Source organism: Hemibagrus wyckioides, linkage group LG08 (genome assembly GCF_019097595.1).
Source record: "Hemibagrus wyckioides isolate EC202008001 linkage group LG08, SWU_Hwy_1.0, whole genome shotgun sequence".
In the NCBI taxonomy this organism is placed as follows: Eukaryota; Metazoa; Chordata; class Actinopteri; order Siluriformes; family Bagridae; genus Hemibagrus; species Hemibagrus wyckioides.
The window spans coordinates 4,015,100-4,032,755 of NC_080717.1; the positions used below are offsets into that span (position 1 = coordinate 4,015,100).

At 35.8% G+C, this 17,656-nt stretch overlaps 3 protein-coding genes across 3 annotated transcripts; all 3 read right to left on the minus strand.

The window, feature by feature from the left end:
- Window positions 1-2,358: 2,358 nt before the first annotated feature.
- Window positions 2,359-5,288, minus strand: LOC131357855 (uncharacterized). The gene is made up of 6 exons (XM_058397203.1): window positions 5,225-5,288; window positions 4,783-5,130; window positions 3,417-3,782; window positions 3,195-3,308; window positions 2,990-3,033; window positions 2,359-2,909 (listed from the first exon to the last, which is right to left on the minus strand). The coding sequence occupies exons 1-6, from the start codon at window positions 5,280-5,282 to the stop codon at window positions 2,778-2,780; spliced, it is 1,062 nt and encodes a 353-aa protein (XP_058253186.1). The 5' UTR covers window positions 5,283-5,288; the 3' UTR covers window positions 2,359-2,777.
- A 2,125-nt stretch (window positions 5,289-7,413) lies between these two features.
- LOC131357854 (uncharacterized) lies at window positions 7,414-10,343 on the minus strand. Its single transcript, XM_058397202.1, has 6 exons — window positions 10,278-10,343; window positions 9,836-10,183; window positions 8,625-8,990; window positions 8,403-8,516; window positions 8,162-8,205; window positions 7,414-8,081 (listed from the first exon to the last, which is right to left on the minus strand). The coding sequence occupies exons 1-6, from the start codon at window positions 10,333-10,335 to the stop codon at window positions 7,950-7,952; spliced, it is 1,062 nt and encodes a 353-aa protein (XP_058253185.1). The 5' UTR covers window positions 10,336-10,343; the 3' UTR covers window positions 7,414-7,949.
- Window positions 10,344-12,253: 1,910 nt separating this feature from the next.
- LOC131357736 (uncharacterized) lies at window positions 12,254-14,795 on the minus strand. The gene is made up of 6 exons (XM_058396997.1): window positions 14,703-14,795; window positions 14,251-14,595; window positions 13,235-13,600; window positions 13,007-13,120; window positions 12,705-12,748; window positions 12,254-12,618 (listed from the first exon to the last, which is right to left on the minus strand). The coding sequence occupies exons 1-6, from the start codon at window positions 14,752-14,754 to the stop codon at window positions 12,487-12,489; spliced, it is 1,053 nt and encodes a 350-aa protein (XP_058252980.1). The 5' UTR covers window positions 14,755-14,795; the 3' UTR covers window positions 12,254-12,486.
- Window positions 14,796-17,656: the final 2,861 nt, after the last annotated feature.

The following is a 17,656-nucleotide window of genomic DNA, read 5'->3' on the forward strand; positions in this document are numbered from 1 at the left end:
CTGGAACAATAGGTGTTGCCCACTTGCTAACACTGACTGGTTCCAGCACTCCATCCTTCACCAGTTCAGTTAAGCTCACCTCTACCTTAGGTTTATTTGCATATGGCAGGGGTCGGGCCTTTAAGAATTTTGGCTGGCATTCCGGCTCAACAGTCAATTCCACATTGATTCCTCCCATGCTGCCTAACTCCTTTTTGAAAACTTCACCATGTTTTCGAAGGACACCCTCTACATCCAGTGTTTTAGATGTCACTGTCCCTCCAGCAGCACAGTGACTTGGTATGCCTTGGTTCCTCCTGCAACAGTGAGCACATGCAAAGGAAGTTCATCATCCGATGTGTCTGTACTCCTCTTATTTTCTTGGTCAAGTGTAAATACTTGTTTCTCTTGTTTCCTTCTGAATGTTGTTTTCTGCTGCATCTTCGCTTTTGTTGCTTTATTCCTACATGCACGCTCTGTGTCCTTTTTTGTTACAGCTGTGGCACTCTGTGTCCTTAAACCAGCATGTGGCAGGTGAGTGCCCAGTCTTACCACAACGGAAACATGGGCCTTTGTTTTCTATTTGTTTTTCAGTCTCTTTTATATACTTTACTGTTTGAGCTCAGTGGCTGAGCTTCCTTAGCAGCCAGTTCCATAGACACACTCAGTTCAATTGCTCTTTGTAGTGTCAGGTTGCTCTCAGTTAACAGTCATTTCTGTATGCCCTCACAGCGAAGTCCACACACTAATCTGTTCCGAAGTGTGTCATTCAGTGCATCACCAAATTCGCAATGTTCAGCTAATTTTTTTAGCACTGCCACAAACGTGGTCACAGTTTCTCCTTTGAGCTGATTTTGTCTGTGAAACCAAAATCAATCAAGCAATTATTAATGGCTTTGGAGAGAAATGTGCTTTGAGAGTGTTTATTATTTGCTCATGCGTTTTCTCTCCCGGTTTCTCTGGCTGTAGGAGGTTATGCAGTAGAGTAAAGTGTGTCTTTGGACCCATCACACTTAAAAAAGTGGGTACAACTTTATCTTGAGCAATAGTATTTGCTGCCACGAAGTACTCAAATCTTTCTGTATAAGAATTCCACTGCTCACTTCCTTCATCAAACGGACCCATAGTGCCTAAAATTTATGTCATTTTGTTCCGTTCTCAGTCCTTAACAATCAATTCAGTCACTTATCTGAATCCTTGTCTGTCCTCCCTCTTTTTTTAAAAGGTGCAAAGTAGCAGCAGACGTATTTTCCCGTTTTCACCGTCAAGCCACTTCACTCTCACATCCTCAGAACATACGTGGGGATTAATGCTGAATCCTCGTCGCCACTTTGTCGTGTCTTCCCAAACAATAGTGGTAATGAAGGAAAGATGACACACACACACTGAATTAACGTGACTGTTCTCTTTTACAGGAGTTTCATATAGAATATAATATAACTTCAACCGGAACACTTCTGGAAAAGGTAACGGTGCATTATGGGAAATGTAGTTAAATTAACAACGTTAACACAATATACCACAGCTTCTGCTTGGTTGGAATGAAAACCTGCAGCCACACCAGCCCTTTCCGGATAAAGCTGGACCCCCCCCCTGATTTAAATGATTTGGCTTAAGTGTGTCTTACAGATCTAATCCATTTTGAGCTCCTCTGTCTGCTGAGGCACTTTTACTGTTGATCAAAAATGATTACTTGCAGCTGAAATAGTTTTAGGAGCACAAGCATTATTTAAATCCAGAATAACAACGTACTTGTTCAATTACTTGTGATTTAATTATTGAGTGTCTTTTTAAAATGTTTTCTTCTTGCGATTTCTAGCAATTCCTCATTTTTATATTCATATTTATAGCTAATGCCTTAGTTTATTTTGACCTTCAAGACTTGGCCCTCAAAATCAGGTATGATTCATGAAATATGGCCAGTTTAGACAATAAAATCAACTGGCAGTTTAATTCAGTCTAAACCAGTTCCTGATTTTACTTAAGACCATCACCAGTTTGTTAGCATAAATAGAAATTCTGCAGAATGGAAAAACTTGCAGTATGATGTCCCACAAGTCTCTGTTTTAAGCTCTTTTTTTGTTTATATATACTTCTGTAGCCTGTGTGTGTGTTTTACCGGGTTTCAGCTGATGCTGCAGTCTTTACACTTTATACTTCCTGCCCCGCAACGTATGTATGCACACACACTTTATATACAGCCCTTGAGACTTCCCCAATTAATTTTAGATTAAGTATAAATTAAAAGAAACAGCAATTATACTCCAGATTATTCACCATTATGTGAAATAAGATTTCTTATTTGTATTTGAAACTCAAGAATAGCATCGCTACAACTATATTTTATGTCTTATGCAACTCCACAAGACACAGACTAGCACATGCTTTATAACCTGTAGATTGAACTATTACAACATGCTCATGGAAATCCACACTAAGAATGATCAGATGTTGCCCAAGAAAAACAACAAAAGTGTTATACGAGCTCGTAAATAAACAAACCACACCATTTTTGACTTTATAACTGTACATAGGTTTAAAAAGTACATTCAGACATTATTATGCTATTATAGATTCAGTTTATAATTGCTACTCAACATTTCCTTCATAACATTTTCAAGCAAGTCAGGCCTGTAACATATGATTTCTCAGCACTGGAGAGAATAGATTATGTCAGTGAAATATTTTTACACTGATTTGTCTTAAACATTGAGCAGACAATTATAATAATATAATATAATATAATATAATATAATATAATATAATATAATATAATATAATATAATAATAACGGTAATCTAAGTAGCAGGAGTGTGAATCACTTCAGAATAAACAGTATCTTGAGCTTGTCCTCTTTTTATTCTTCCACTTTTAGTTTTCCTCTCAGTGAAACTCAGTGCAGCGTAATTCAGCTCCACAGCATCACGGCCCTGCAGGAGCAGATAGAAAGAGTCAATCGCTAACAAGATGGTTTTGTTGCTATGTATATATACAGTTCCTGATTAGTTACCTGATTGTCTGTTTGCTCTTTCAAAACACCTTGTAGAAGTTTTGCTGTAGAGAAAAGAATCATTTGTGATATATGTGATATATTGTGTCATATATGTATTTGCATTCATTTTTATCTTGCACTTGGTTGAATTTTTCTAAAGAATATGAAAATATTTGTGTGTTGTGTTTATATTCTGTTTTGATTAAAGCCAAACAGAACATACCTCTATGTTTTTCCAACTTTTGTTTTTTACAGTTTAAAATCACATGAGCAAAAATCACCACCACACACACTGTCAGCGCTACGGCAAGGCAGATCACTACAGCATCAGATCCCTCTGTAGATAAATAAACACTGTAATGAAGAATATGTACTCGTTGTAGAACCATGACTTATTTACTACTAGAGCCAAGTAAACAAGTTCAAAATCCAGTTAAATACTTACTGAAATGTTGCTCTGTGAATGTGTTCACACCCAGCTGTACTTGTGTCCCGTTCCCAATTATGATCTTCCCACACAGGGCCACAGCGCAGTAGTAAGTTCCAGTATCATTGAGGCTGAGGATGTTCTTGGTGAAGGTGTACACACAGGTGTGTGTAGAAGAGCCGCTCTCACACTGATGGCTGCTGTTGTGATGAGTGTAAATGATTTGAGGATGGGATTGTGGTGGAGCAGCTCTGAACCAGAGCACTTGGAGTTCTGCTGCTCTGCTCTCAGAGAGAACCGAGCACTGCAGAGTCACTGAGGCTCCTGCAGGAACCGAGTCCGACACGCCGCGCTGCCACACCATGACATTTACATCTTCATTACCTGTATAGTGATTTGTATCAGTTAGTATTTGGGTTTTTTTTTTTTCAAAATATTACAATTTTATACACTGAACTTTTATAATTCTTTAGATTAGCCTAATATTCTTACAGGCCCTTCACTGGTGAGAGAGCAATTATACATAAATTTTATACATATATAATGTATCACATTAAATGCGTTCTTCACAGGTTTAAAAAAAAACAGGGAAGAACCAGAAAATAGTTATATAAAATGGATAATAATTAATAATATATTAATAATATAATTAATAATTATTGTAATAGTAATAATAAATATTAAATAAATACGATCACGTTAATCTTTACAGGTTTAAAAAAAACAGGGAAGAACCAGAAAATGGTTATATAAAATGGATAATAATTAATAATATAATTGATAATATAATTAATAATTATTGTAATAGTAATAATAAATATTAAATAAATAGGTTAAGATAAAACAAAATGAATTGAGAACAAGGGGGAAATTGTAGCTCCATGAAAAAGAAAATTATAAAATTCAATATATTATGCAATAATGTAATACAAATATTAAGTAATTTGGTCATAAAATATCAGCTGATTTATGGGAGTAAAATATAAAATATACAATTTAAGTGTTAAACTTAAGATTCTTGATGCATGTCTGGTTGGACAAAGTATAGGGAATAAAGTGTATGTGATAAAAAAAATAAGTATAATACACAACATGTCCAAGAAAAGAAAGAATATCTAGTAGATTTATCAACATTAATATCAAATACTGTTTTGAATGTCTGCTGGATTATTAGCCAGTTTTAGCCTCAGAAGCATTTTGCTGAGTTTATGAAGAACGTTCATCTGAAATGTCCTGTTCCTTAAACTGTACACTTTATATTTATCTTATACGCTATCTGTATTAAAGAACACTGCAGTTGTTTCCAGGATTAAATGTATATAGTATAAACCTGTGTGTGTGTGTGTGTGTGTGTGTGTGTGTGTGAGTGTGTGTGAGTGATTACCTGTTACAGCTATGAATGTTCCACTGGAAAAATAAAAATTGCCCCAGGTATATAATCCACAGAAATACAGTCCTTTATCAGATTTCTTCATTTGTACAATTGTCAGAGAAGTGCAATTCATGATTTTCTCTACATTAAACCTCAAGGAGTCGAACTCTGGGGAAATTTGGGTGCCCCTGTTTACTATAATTCTCCCCACCTCCTGAGGCATCTCTCCAAAGGTTTGCTTGTACCAAGCAACAAGTTGTGTATTGTATATATCTGGAAATGTGCAGTTCAGAGTAAGACATTCTCCAGCCTTCACCGAGATAAATGATGGTCGGTTAAAATCCACAGCATGAGCTGGAACTAGAAAATCAATTCAAGTCAGATCCACTGCAACAAAAAGAAATATTTAGGCATTATAGCATTTTAAGTATTAAAAAATGAATTTCAGTCTTACAGATTATGTTAAGAGATGCAACAATAATCCAGAGTGGAGTCATCCTCATAAATGACATGATCCCTGGTCGAGGTGTTTGAAAGAATTTACAGACCAAACCACTGAATTTTATACTGGAGACTTTCATCTGATTGGCTGGAACAAGTCACATGTTCACTTTAAATTTCCATTCGACCTACATGTGTTTGTAACTCAGTTTGGCCAGCAGAAGTCAGTGGTGAAAAGTGTACTAAAACTATGGAAACAAATTCACACAGGAATGTTGACCTTAGACACATTTCCACTCCAAATGGCTCTGATACTCCTACTCAAGTTCTTGTTAAGTTCTAAGAAAGTGATTTATAATCACTCTCTGTCACCCAGATGAGGATGGTTCCTCTCAAGGTGTCTACCTCATGACATCTCAGGGTGTTTTTCCTTGCCTAATTGTTTGCTCATTAGGTATAAATGAATACATTTATATCCAGAATTTCTATATAAATTTTACATTGTATTTCGCTAAAGCTTCTGCGACAATCCCCATTGTTAAATGGATATAAAAATAAAACTGAACTGAATTTAATCTGTAACTACTGGGGAGGGGGAACAGAGTTTACTTAAATTCTTAAAATAATATGAGAGAACAATTAATCAATATTCAGGTAATTACAACTTGATATAATAATAATAATAATAATAATAATAATAATAATAATAATAATAATAATAATAATGGTTAAACCTGACAAGACTGTCAGAAGGTAAGAATTAATCTACATACTGTATTGGATAATCAGTGTATTGTTCATTATCACAAATTCACACCTTGTTTTAAGCAGCAGTACTGATACGGTTAGTGCTTAATATTTTCTGGAAACTTCCAAAATTCAATTGGTTTAATAATATCATTTAATAATAGTAATTTATTCAGCTTGTGGAGTTTTACATATTGTCCTCATGTCCATGTGGGTTTACTCTGGGTTCTCTGGTTTCCTCCTTTCTCCTAAACCCTGCTGTTAGGATGCCATAAATCCAGTTTATTTTCCCAGCTTATGTCCAGTGTTCCTGGGATAGAATCCAGCGCCACCATGACCCTGACTGAGGTAAAGTGCTTACTAAATAGGATGGATAAATGCAGGAAGTGGTCTTGGACCCTCTATTGATATTCATATGGCAGGTTTTGACTGAAGTATGGCTATCCCCTAGCTTGGTGGATACAGTTTAGAAGAAGTTGAACCTGAACATTCACAGAGTAATATCTGGGATATGTCCCAACCTGTTAGAGCTTGATTTCTGGGATGAAAATGTGTGGAAAACTCCCTTCTACAGAACTATGAGTATTATATCATGCCATTTGGGTTTACCAACACCCTTGTGTTTTCTCCAAGATGCTGCAACTTGGGGAGTGTTTCCACTTTTAAAGTGCAGTCTATAGTTACAGAAAAACTTAGACTGGTTTTGAGATTTATGCTTCTGTGACTATACACCTACAGACCACTGTTCAGCTCTTCATCTCCATGCCATATACAACAATCCATCATGTATTTGGGGTGGTGGTAGCTCTGGTGGTTAAGGCTCTGGGTCATTGATTGGAAGATCAGGGTTCAAGCCCCAGCACCACCAAGCTGCCACTGTTGGGCCCTTGAGCAAGGCCCCCAACCCACCCTGCTCCAGGGGTGATGCATCATGGCTCACCCTGTGCTCTGACCCCAACCCCCAAGTATGGGATGTGCAAAGAAAGAATTTCATTGTGCAGTAATGTAAATGTGCCAAATAAAGACACCTTAAGTTAATGTTCTTCTGCTGTTCTGTACAGTTACCCTACTTCCAATGTATACAAGTTACATAGAGTCAATGAAACCTATTATTTTTATTTCCTATTACTTGAGTAGAGTGACAGCTTGACCAGAATAAATTAATTAATTTTATTCAGTTTATCTTCTAACTGAAGATGCCTGCTATAGATCATTGTGGGGCCATGAATAGAAATTTGATAAAATAAATAAAAAATAAAGATTTCTAAACAAGCAAGCAAACAAACAAATAAATATATAAATAAATCTTGACAACTTTGATGCAAAATAAAAGATTTTACGCAAAAAAGAGTGTCTTTTTTTAAATGTTTTATTCTTGTGATTTCTACCAATTCCTCATTTTTATATTCAAATTTATAGCTAATTCATTACTGGTTATGTCCTTGATATGCCTTAGTTTATTTTGACCTTCAAGACTTGGCCCTAAAAAATCAGGTATGATTCATGAAATATGGCCAGTTTAGACAAATGGCAGTTTAATCCAGTTACTGATTTTACTTAAGACCATCACCAGTTTATTAGCATGAACAGAAATTCTGCAGAATGGAAACACTTGCAGTATGATGTCCCACAAGTCTCTGTTTTAAGCTCTTTTTTGTTTATATATACTTCTGTAGCCTGTGTGTGTGTGTGTGTGTCAGGGAACAAAAGTGTTATACGTGCTTGTAAATAAACAGACCTCACCATTTGTTCGACTTTATAACGGAACATAGGTTTAAAAAGTACATTCAGGCTTTATTATGCTATTATAGATTCAGTTTATAATTGCTACTCAACATTTCCTTCATAATCTTTTCAACCTAATCAGGCCTGTAACATATGAAGTTAGATTTCTCAGCACCGGAGAGAACAGATTATGTCAGTGAAATATTTTTACATTGATTTGGCTTAAACATTGAGCAGACAATTTTAATAAGGTTATTAACGGTAATCTAAGTAGCAGGAGTGTGAATCACTTCAGAATAAACAGTATCTTGAGCTTGTCCTCTTTTTATTCTTCCACTTTTAGTTTTCCTCTCAGTGAAACTCAGTGCAGCGTAATTCAGCTCCACAGCATCACGGCCCTGCAGGAGCAGATAGAAAGAGTCAATCGCTAACAAGATGGTTTTGTTGCCATGTATATATACAGTTCCTGATTAGTTACCTGATTGTGTGTTTGTTCTTTCAAAACACCTTGTAGAAGTTTTGCTGTAGAGAAAAGAATCATTTGTGACTGGATCTTTGCTGAAATGTACATGTATTTGCATTCATTTTTATCTTGCATTTGACACTGTTTTGTTGTAAATTTTAAACCATATGTGCTTGGTTGCATTTTTCTAAAGAATATGAAAATGTTTGTGTGTTGTGTTTATATTCTGTTTTGATTAAAGCCAAGCAGAACATACCTCTATGTTTTTCCAACTTTTGTTTTTTACAGTTTAAAATCACATGAGCAAAAATCACCACCACACACACTGTCAGCGCTACAGCAAGGCAGATCACTACAGCATCAGATCCCTCTGTAGATAAATAAACACTGTAATGAAGAATATGTACTCGTTGTAGAACCATGACTTATTTACTACTAGAGCCAAGTAAACAAGTTCAAAATCCAGTTAAATACTTACTGAAATGTTGCTCTGTGAATGTGTTCACACCCAGCTGTATTCGTGTCCCGTTCCCAAATACGATCTTCCCACACAGGGCCACAGCGCAGTAGTAAGTTCCAGTATCATTGAGGCTGAGGATGTTCTTGGTGAAGTTGTACACACAGGTGTGTGTAGAAGAGCCGCTCTCACACTGATGGCTGCTGTTGTGATGAGTGTAAATGATTTGAGGATGGGATTGTGGTGGAGCAGCTCTGAACCAGAGCACTTGGAGTTCTGCTGCTCTGCTCTCAGAGAGAACCGAGCACTGCAGAGTCACTGAGGCTCCTGCAGGAACCGAGTCCGACACGCCGCGCTGCCACACTGATACTTTTACATCTTCATTACCTGTATAGTGATTTGTATCAGTTAGTATTTGTTTTTTGTTTTTTTCAAAATATTACAATTTTATACACTGAACTTTTATAATTCTTTAGATTAGCCTAATATTCTTACAGGCCCTTCACTGGTGAGAGAGCAATTATACATAAATTTTATACATATATAATGTATCACATTAAATGCGTTCTTCACAGGTTTAAAAAAAAAAAAAAACAGGGAAGAACCAGAAAATAGTTATATAAAATGGATAATAATTAATAATATAATTGATAATATAATTAATAATTATTGTAATAGTAATAATAAATATTAAATAAATAGGTTAAGATAAAACATTTTTAAAAAAGATTATCAATAAAATTCAATATATTATGCAATAATGTAATACAAATATTAAGTAATTTGGTCATAAAATATCAGCTGATTTATGGGAGTAAAATATAAAATATACAATTTAAGTGTTAAACTGAAGATTCTTGATGCATGTCTGGTTGGACGAAGAAATAGGGAATAAAGTGTATGTGATAAAAAAAATAAGTATAATACACAACATGTCCAAGAAAAGAAAGAATATCTAGTAGATTTATCAACATTAATATCAAATACTGTTTTGAATGTCTGCTGGATTATTAGCCAGTTTTAGCCTCAGAAGCATTTTGCTGAGTTTATGAAGAACGTTCATCTGAAATGTCCTGTTCCTTAAAATGTACACTTTATATTTATCTTATACGCTATCTGTATTAAAGAACACTGCAGTTGTTTCCAGGATTAAATGTATATAGTATAAACCTGTGTGTGTGTGTGTGTGTGTGTGTGTGTGTGTGTGTGTGTGAGTGTGTGTGAGTGATTACCTGTTACAGCTATGAATGTTCCACTGGAAAAATAAAAATTGCCCCAGGTATATAATCCACAGAAATACAGTCCTTTATCAGATTTCTTCATTTGTACAATTGTCAGAGAAATGCCATTCATGATTTTCTCTACATTAAACCTCAAGGAGTCGAACTCTGGGGAAATTTGGGTGCCCCTGTTTGCTATAATTTTCCCCACCTCCTGAGGCATCTCTCCAAAGGTTTGCTTGTACCAAGCAACAAGTTGTGTATTGTATATATCTGGAAATGTGCAGTTCAGAGTAAGACGTTCTCCAGCCTTCACCGAGATAAATGATGGTCGGTTAAAATCCACAGCATGAGCTGGAACTAGAAAATCAATTCAAGTCAGATCCACTGCAACAAAAAGAAATATTTATGCATTATAGCATTTTAAGTATTAAAAAATGAATTTCAGTCTTACAGATTATGTTAAGAGATGCAACAATAATCCAGAGTGGAGTCATCCTCATAAATGACATGATCCCTGGTCGAGGTGTTTGAAAGAATTTACAGACCAAACCACTGAATTTTATACTGGAGACTTTCATCTCATTGGCTGGAACAAGTCACATGTTCACTTTAAATTTCCATTCGACCTACATGTGTTTGTAACTCAGTTTGGCCAGCAGAAGTCAGTGGTGAAAAGTGTACTAAAACTATGGAAACAAATTCACACAGGAGTGTTGACCTTAGACACATTTCCACTCCAAATGGCTTTGATGCTCCTACTCAAGTTCTTGTTAAGTGTGTTAATACTTTGACTCTGCTATGGAGGAAAATGATTTATAATCACTCTCTGTCACACAGATGAGGATGGTTCCTCTCAAGGGTTCTACCTCATGATGTCTCTGGGTGTTTTTCCTTGCCAATGCAGAGCCCTGAATTTATATATAAATTTTACATAGTATCTGTAAAGCTTCTGTGACAACCCCCATTGTTAAATGGATGTACAAATAAAACTGAACTAATAATAATGTAATAATAATAATAATAATAATAAGAAGAAGAAGAAGAAGAAGAATGTTAAAACCTGACAAGACTGTCAGAAGGTAAGAATTAATCTACATACTGTATTGGATAATCAGTGTATTGTTCATTATCACAAATTCACACCTTGTTTTAAGCAGCAGTACTGATACGGTTAGTGCTTAATATTTTCTGGAAACTTCCAAAATTCAATTGGTTTAAAAATATCATTTAATAATAGTAATTTATTCAGCTTGTGGAGTTTTACATATTGTCCTCATGTCCATGTGGGTTTACTCTGGGTTCTCTGGTTTCCTCCTTTCTCCTAAACCCTGCTGTTAGGATGCCATAAATCCAGTTTATTTTCCCAGCTTATGTCCAGTGTTCCTGGGATAGAATCCAGCGCCACCATGACCCTGACTGAGGTAAAGTGCTTACTAAATTGGCTGGATAAGCGGTGGCAGCTCAAGTGGTTAAGGCTCTGGGTAGTTGATTGGAAGTTTGGGGGTTCAAGCCCCAGCACCACCAAGTTGCCACTGTTGGGCCCTTGAGCAAGGCCTTTAACCCTCTCTGCTCCAGGGGTGCTGTACCATGGCTGACCCTGTGCTCTGACCCCACCCTCCAAGGATGGGATATGTGAAGAAAGAATTTCGCTGTGCTGTAATTTATATGTGACAAATAAAGGCTCTTTCTTTGTCTTAAATGCAGGAAGTGGTCTTGGGCCCTCTACTGATATTTATATAGCAGGTTTTGACTGAAGTATGGCTCACCCTGCACACTGCCCCAACCCCCCAAGTATGGGATGTGCAAAGAAAGAATTTCTCTGTGCAGTAATGTAAATGTGCCAAATAAAGACACCTTAAGTTAATGTTCTTCTGCTATTCTGCATAGTTACCCTATTTCCAATGTATACAAGTTACATATCAATCAAATCCATTATTTTCATTTTCTATTACTTATGGAGAGTGACAGCTTGACCAGAATTGTCTGGTATAAATTTGTGATTTGTGAGATTTTACATAATAGAAAACGTTATGGTTTATCAGTGTACATATCATCTACACAGATGATTACAATGAACCAAACTGAAAAACAATAATAATGAACAGAAAATCGAGCAGCACGGTGGCTTAGTGGTTAGCTCTGTTGCCTCACAGCAAGAAGGTCCTGCGTTCGAATCCCTGGTTCGAACAGGCAGGGACCTTTCTGTGTGGAGTTTGCATGTTTTCCCCGTGCCTGTGTGGGTGTACTCCGGTTTCCTCCCACAGTCCCAAAACATGTACATTAGGTTGATTGGTAATTCTAAATTGCCCGTAGGAGTGAGTGTGTGTGATTGTCTGTCGTTGTCTGTCTATGTGTGGCCCTGCGATGGACTGGCGACCTGTCCAGGGTGTACCCCTGCCTTTCGCCCTATGTGCACTGGGATAGACTCCAGCAGACTTCTGTGACCCTAATTAGGAATAAAACGGGTATAGACAATGGGTGGATGAATAGAAAATTTAAATTCCAGAGAATTTTAGCACTTCAGAGTAAACTGGATAGTTTCATCCAGTGTATTTGCTCTTCCACTGTTAGTTTTCTTGTTTTTTTAATATGATATAAAAATACTTTTACATTCATTTGGTTCAAACATCGGAACAGACATACAACAATGTAACAGCAATCTAAGTAGCAGGAGTGTATGTCACATCAGAATAAACAGTATCTTGATGATGTCTTTTTTTGGCTCTTCCACTTTGAATTTTCCTCTCACTGAAATTTAGAGCAGCATAATTCAGCTCCACAGCATCACGGCCCTGCAGTGAGACACAGAGTTCAGAAATAAAACATGCTTTTTAGGACTATATTTTATTCTGTATATACACAGAGCCTGATTAGTTACCTGATTGTTTGCTTTCTCCATTAATGAACCTTGTAGATGTCTCACTGTAGGAGAAAGAGTAGCTTTTATGACAGGATTTATGCTTGATGTACTAATTTATTTTTGGAAATTTTTATCTTGCAATAGCTTATTTACAACATAAATGCAGAGTTTGAGCCAATGTATACTGTAGGTAATGTATGGGATTATTATTTTAATCCTTTAAATGGTGTATATATATATATATATATATATATATATATATATATATATATATATTCACTTTAGGTCAATTTTTATTTGACAGTAGAATAAAAGCCTACCTGTGCAATGTTTGGAGTTTCTTTTCTTACAGTATAAAACAACTTGAGCACAATTTGCTACCACACACACTGCCAACACTACGCCAAGGCAGATCACTACAGAATCTGATCCCTCTGTAGATAAATAAACATCACAATGATGAATATGTACTCGTTGTAGAACCATGGTGAAATTTTAAATATTCACAACTAAAACCAAGTAAACAGAAACAAACTACAATTACTTACTGAAACGTTGCTCAGTGAACTTATTCACGCCTATATGTACTGGAGTCCCATTCCCAATTACAATCTTCCCACACAGGGCCACAGCGCAGTAGTAAGTTCCAGTATCATTGAGGCTGAGGATGTTCTTGGTGAAGTTGTACACACAGGTGTGTGTAGAAGAGCCGCTCTCACACTGATGGCTGCTGTTGTGATGAGTGTAAATGATTTGAGGATGGGATTGTGGTGGAGCAGCTCTGAACCAGAGCACTTGGAGTTCTGCTGCTCTGCTCTCAGAGAGAACCGAGCACTGCAGAGTCACTGAGGCTCCTGCAGGAACCGAGTCCGACATGGCACGCTGCAACACCGACACTTTTACATCTCTGTCATCTGCAATATAGACAGATTGAAAGCTTATTGCCTTTAACACCTTACACTGTTATATTTTGAGCTGGTATTTTCCATATCAGTACCTTATAGCAAATAAATACCTAGTTTATTTTGTTTTTATATGTATAAAACATGTAATTGCTTTAGAAATAAAATGCTCCAAAAAGTATAAGCAGGGATGTAATGGAAGAATGTAGTGAAATTTATAATAATGAAATAAAATAATAATTAAACAAAAAAAAAAAAAACAGAACACTGTAGCCTTGAAAAATCATATGAAAAAATCTCAAATCATATAACAAATTTAAAACTTGACATTAAAAATATTTATTTTACTTATTTTTTATTCCTAACTGAAGAAGCCTGCTATAGACCATTGTGGAGCCATGAATAGATCCAATTTGATAAAATAAATAAAAAATAAAGATTTCTAAGCAAACAAACAAACAAACAAACAAACAAATAAATATATAAATAAATAGATTTTTGCAGAAAGTTTGTCAGGACTCATTTACTTGAAAAAACATTGTGTTTCTTTATAAAAAATGAATCAATCCCAGGATTCTACACCACCTGGTTGGCCTTCTATATTGGATAAAATTTGTTAAGACTTTGTATGTAAATTTATTGTGTGTGTGTGTGTGATTTACCTGTCACGGCTACAAATGTTCCATTGGAAAATTTAAATTTGCCCCAGGTATATACTCCACAGAAATACAGTCCTTCATCAGCTTTCTTTGTTCGTAGCATTGTTAAAGAAATGCCATTCAAGATCTCATCTACTTTAAATCCTGAGCTGAACTCAGGTGATGTTTGGGTGTCTATATGAGCTCTAATGTTTCCCACTTCCCGAGGCATCTGTCCAAATTTTTGCTTATACCAAATAATAAGTTCTTTACTGTGTTGATCTCGAAATGTGCAGTTCAGAGTAAGACGTTCTCCAGACTTCACTGAGACAAATGATGATGGGTTAAAATCCTCAGCATAGGCTGGAACTAGAACATCAATTCAAGTCAGATCCAGTGCGACTGATGATTTATACATGAACGAACATTATAATAATAAATAATAAATTTAAATTAAAAAAATCTATAAGACTTACATATTTCTAGAAATAACACAATCCAGAGTGGAGCCATTCCCTTAAATGACATGATCTTTGGGTCGAGGTGTTGAAAGAATTTAGAGACCAAACCTCTGAGAATTTCATACTGGAGACTTTCATCTCATTGGCTGGAACAAGTCACATGTTCACTTTAAATTTCCATTCCACCTACATGTGTGTTTGTAACTGGCAAGCAGAAGGGAAGTGAGTGGTGAAGAGTGCACCAAGAAACGTATTCACACCGAAGTGTTTAGACTTTACACTGACGTTTTTTAATTCTGGATTATCTGTTACATAATTTATGGGATTTGGGAAGTAAGGCCTGGTAAGGTTAATGGTTTTAACAGGTTTAAGCTACTAAAATTAAGAAAAAAATATTTAGGTGAGTAGTTTTTCTGGAAAACAATACGTCTATAGTTTATCATTTAACAGTGAATGGATACAGTCCTGTCTCAGATCCGTATATATAAATGACACCAGTTGCTCGGGTTCCTGTCTTGGTAATGTGTGACACACATATTTTATCATTTGTGAGGCAGGATTTGGTGTTTTAACCCCCATCAAATATTATATTATATTCAAAAACACAAAAAGGTGTCTGATTACATACATGTAGTAGAATTAATATTGTTTTGCTCAATAATCGTTCTATAATGATGTTCATAAAAGGCCAAGAAAGTCAGCATTAGCATGTTAAGCTATCTGAGACGTCAAACACATTCTTTAATTTGTTTCACTGAATTTTATTGGCTACCAGCTGCTATAATGAGAAACAGGATTAACCAATCAGGACTGTACTTTCCCACTTCTCTACGACTGCTACTAGACATTCTGAGCTCAGAGATATCAAGGTGGCAAAGGAAGTGTGTGTTCATAGGTTGGAGAGTAAATAAGAGATATATAAGGAAATATAAGTACATGTTGACCAAAATCTCCTCAGTGTTTCATTTTAAGAAAACCAGGATGGTGTTTAATTTATTGATTCTAGCAAATAAATATCTTGATTATAACAAATTAACTAAATAGAAATGGATAAATGTGAACATAAGTAACTAGGTGCATTTACATGGGCACTTTTAATCAGATCATAAAGTAATCAGATTGTTATATGCGTTTACATGACACATGATTAGAATCGGATTAGATCTTTTGACATGCGCACAGTCCACGAAAACAGGATTCCCGCCGTAACATCCGTACATCATACGTCATTCTTGCGTCATTGCACATGCGCAGAACTTTCCAGGAACATATTCCACCCAATTAAGTGTTTACATGTCCTCTCGATCGGACTAAAAATGGTTTAAACCACCCCATACCATCCGATTGAAATTTTAATCGGATGTGGCAAATTCCATCCGATTGACGTGTTTGCATGACACTTTTTTAATCTGATTGTGCTTCTAGTCCTGTTACGATCGGATTACAAGCGTCCATGTAAACGCACCTACTGCTGATGTTCCTTGAAATTGTTATCAAGATATTGAAGTAGTCTCCAGTTTGAAGGAATTCTACACAACATTCTACATAACAGAAGGGAATTACAAGTATTATGTTCTAGTTCAAGCCATTGGGTTTCACAAGCATGTCTTTGTTCCAGGTATGGAGGTCATGGAATTCACACTGACATCTGATGAAATCCTAAAGCTATAAACTGAGTTTTCATGCTAACTACATGACTAATAGTGTGTAGTAGTTCAGTGTGATGTAGTTCAATGTAATGTAGACAATGTGTAGTAGCTTAGTAAGGACCATTATAATGCATGTAATATGCACACTATTTAAAAAAAACATTAAATTTGATGTTTAGGAACTAATTAAAATGAATTAAACTAGCTGTACATATAAAATCTCTCCCTGTTCTATGCTACTAATGTTCCAATTCCAAACCACGTTAAAAAAAAATCTCTAAATCTGCAGTAATACATGGCTTCGTATGATGGTTCCACTTTGGTGATTAAGCTCCTTTTTTCATTCTTTTCTTTCTGCATGCTGAACTATGATAGATTAAATATTTTTTTTAATTTGGGTTCACCTTGAACGGTGACCATTACACTCGTGTCTTAATTTTTGCTTGTACCAACGATGAGATCGGATGCTGTTTGGGGTTCAAGCAGAAAATATGAAAAATAAATGTATGCAAAATGTACGCGAACTGTAATACACCAATAAAATGTTTGTATTTAACAGCAGGTTTTGGCAGCTGGAAACAATACCTTCTCTTTTGGGCAGTGGTGATACATCATGTGGTTAAGGCTCTGGGTTGGTGATCAGAAGGTCAAGCCAATACCACCAATATGCCAGTGTTGGGCTCTTAAACAAGTTTCTTAACCCTTTATGCTTTAGGGGGCGCTGCAACATGTCTGACCCTGTGCTCTGACCTCAATCTAGAAGGTGGGATATATGAATAAAAGAATTTCACTGTGCTGTTATGTATGTGTGACAAAAATAAAGGCTTCTTCTTTAAATAAGAACCTGGTGCCAATATTTATGAAGATGTCTCAGCATTGTTTAAAAGTAGGAATCCATCAAATCTGTTTTTTTTTTTTTCTAGCAAGATAATAATAACCTAATAAACTGGCCTTATTTTTTAAAATAAGAATGATTTGTAAATAACTTATAAAAACAGTTGCAGCAATGTTCGTGTTGTTTTTATTGTACACACTAAAGACACCGCAGATGTAAAATGGGTCACATGGTTAAAGAAATCCAGAACAGGGGAAAAGACCCAGGGTTTTTTTTTTTTGTACACTAAGTGTTGGATTTATACTTTTTTAATATTTTATTTTTTATTTTTTTATGAAAAGGATAATAAGAATGAAAACTGCTTAACCTCTGACTTTGATTGCTTCATGTCCTTTGTGTGTGTGTGTGTGTGTGTGTGTGTGAGTAGCATTGTAAAGTACTAACACACACCCCACCTCCATCTGTGTGTGAGATACAGTGTGTCA

What these genes read in the sequence shown, in the direction of transcription:
- LOC131357854 (XM_058397202.1), bottom strand. Translation starts at nt 10,335, where the DNA reads ATGTCATTTATGAGGATGACTCCACTCTGGATTATTGTTGCATCTCTT. An exon ending in TGCATCTCTTAACATAATCT is followed by an intron (nt 10,184 to 10,277) that starts GTAAGACTGAAA and finishes TTGATTTTCTAG; the next exon opens with TTCCAGCTCATGCTGTGGAT. An exon ending in AAAGTTGGAAAAACATAGAG is followed by an intron (nt 8,206 to 8,402) that starts GTATGTTCTGCT and finishes TTTTCTCTACAG; the next exon opens with CAAAACTTCTACAAGGTGTT.
- LOC131357736 (XM_058396997.1), bottom strand. Translation starts at nt 14,754, where the DNA reads ATGTCATTTAAGGGAATGGCTCCACTCTGGATTGTGTTATTTCTAGAA. An exon ending in TGTGTTATTTCTAGAAATAT is followed by an intron (nt 14,596 to 14,702) that starts GTAAGTCTTATA and finishes TTGATGTTCTAG; the next exon opens with TTCCAGCCTATGCTGAGGAT. An exon ending in TGGAGAAAGCAAACAATCAG is followed by an intron (nt 12,619 to 12,704) that starts GTAACTAATCAG and finishes GTCTCACTGCAG; the next exon opens with GGCCGTGATGCTGTGGAGCT.
- LOC131357855 (XM_058397203.1), bottom strand. Translation starts at nt 5,282, where the DNA reads ATGTCATTTATGAGGATGACTCCACTCTGGATTATTGTTGCATCTCTT. An exon ending in ATTCACAGAGCAACATTTCA is followed by an intron (nt 3,309 to 3,416) that starts GTAAGTATTTAA and finishes ATTTATCTACAG; the next exon opens with AGGGATCTGATGCTGTAGTG. An exon ending in AAAGTTGGAAAAACATAGAG is followed by an intron (nt 3,034 to 3,194) that starts GTATGTTCTGTT and finishes TTTTCTCTACAG; the next exon opens with CAAAACTTCTACAAGGTGTT.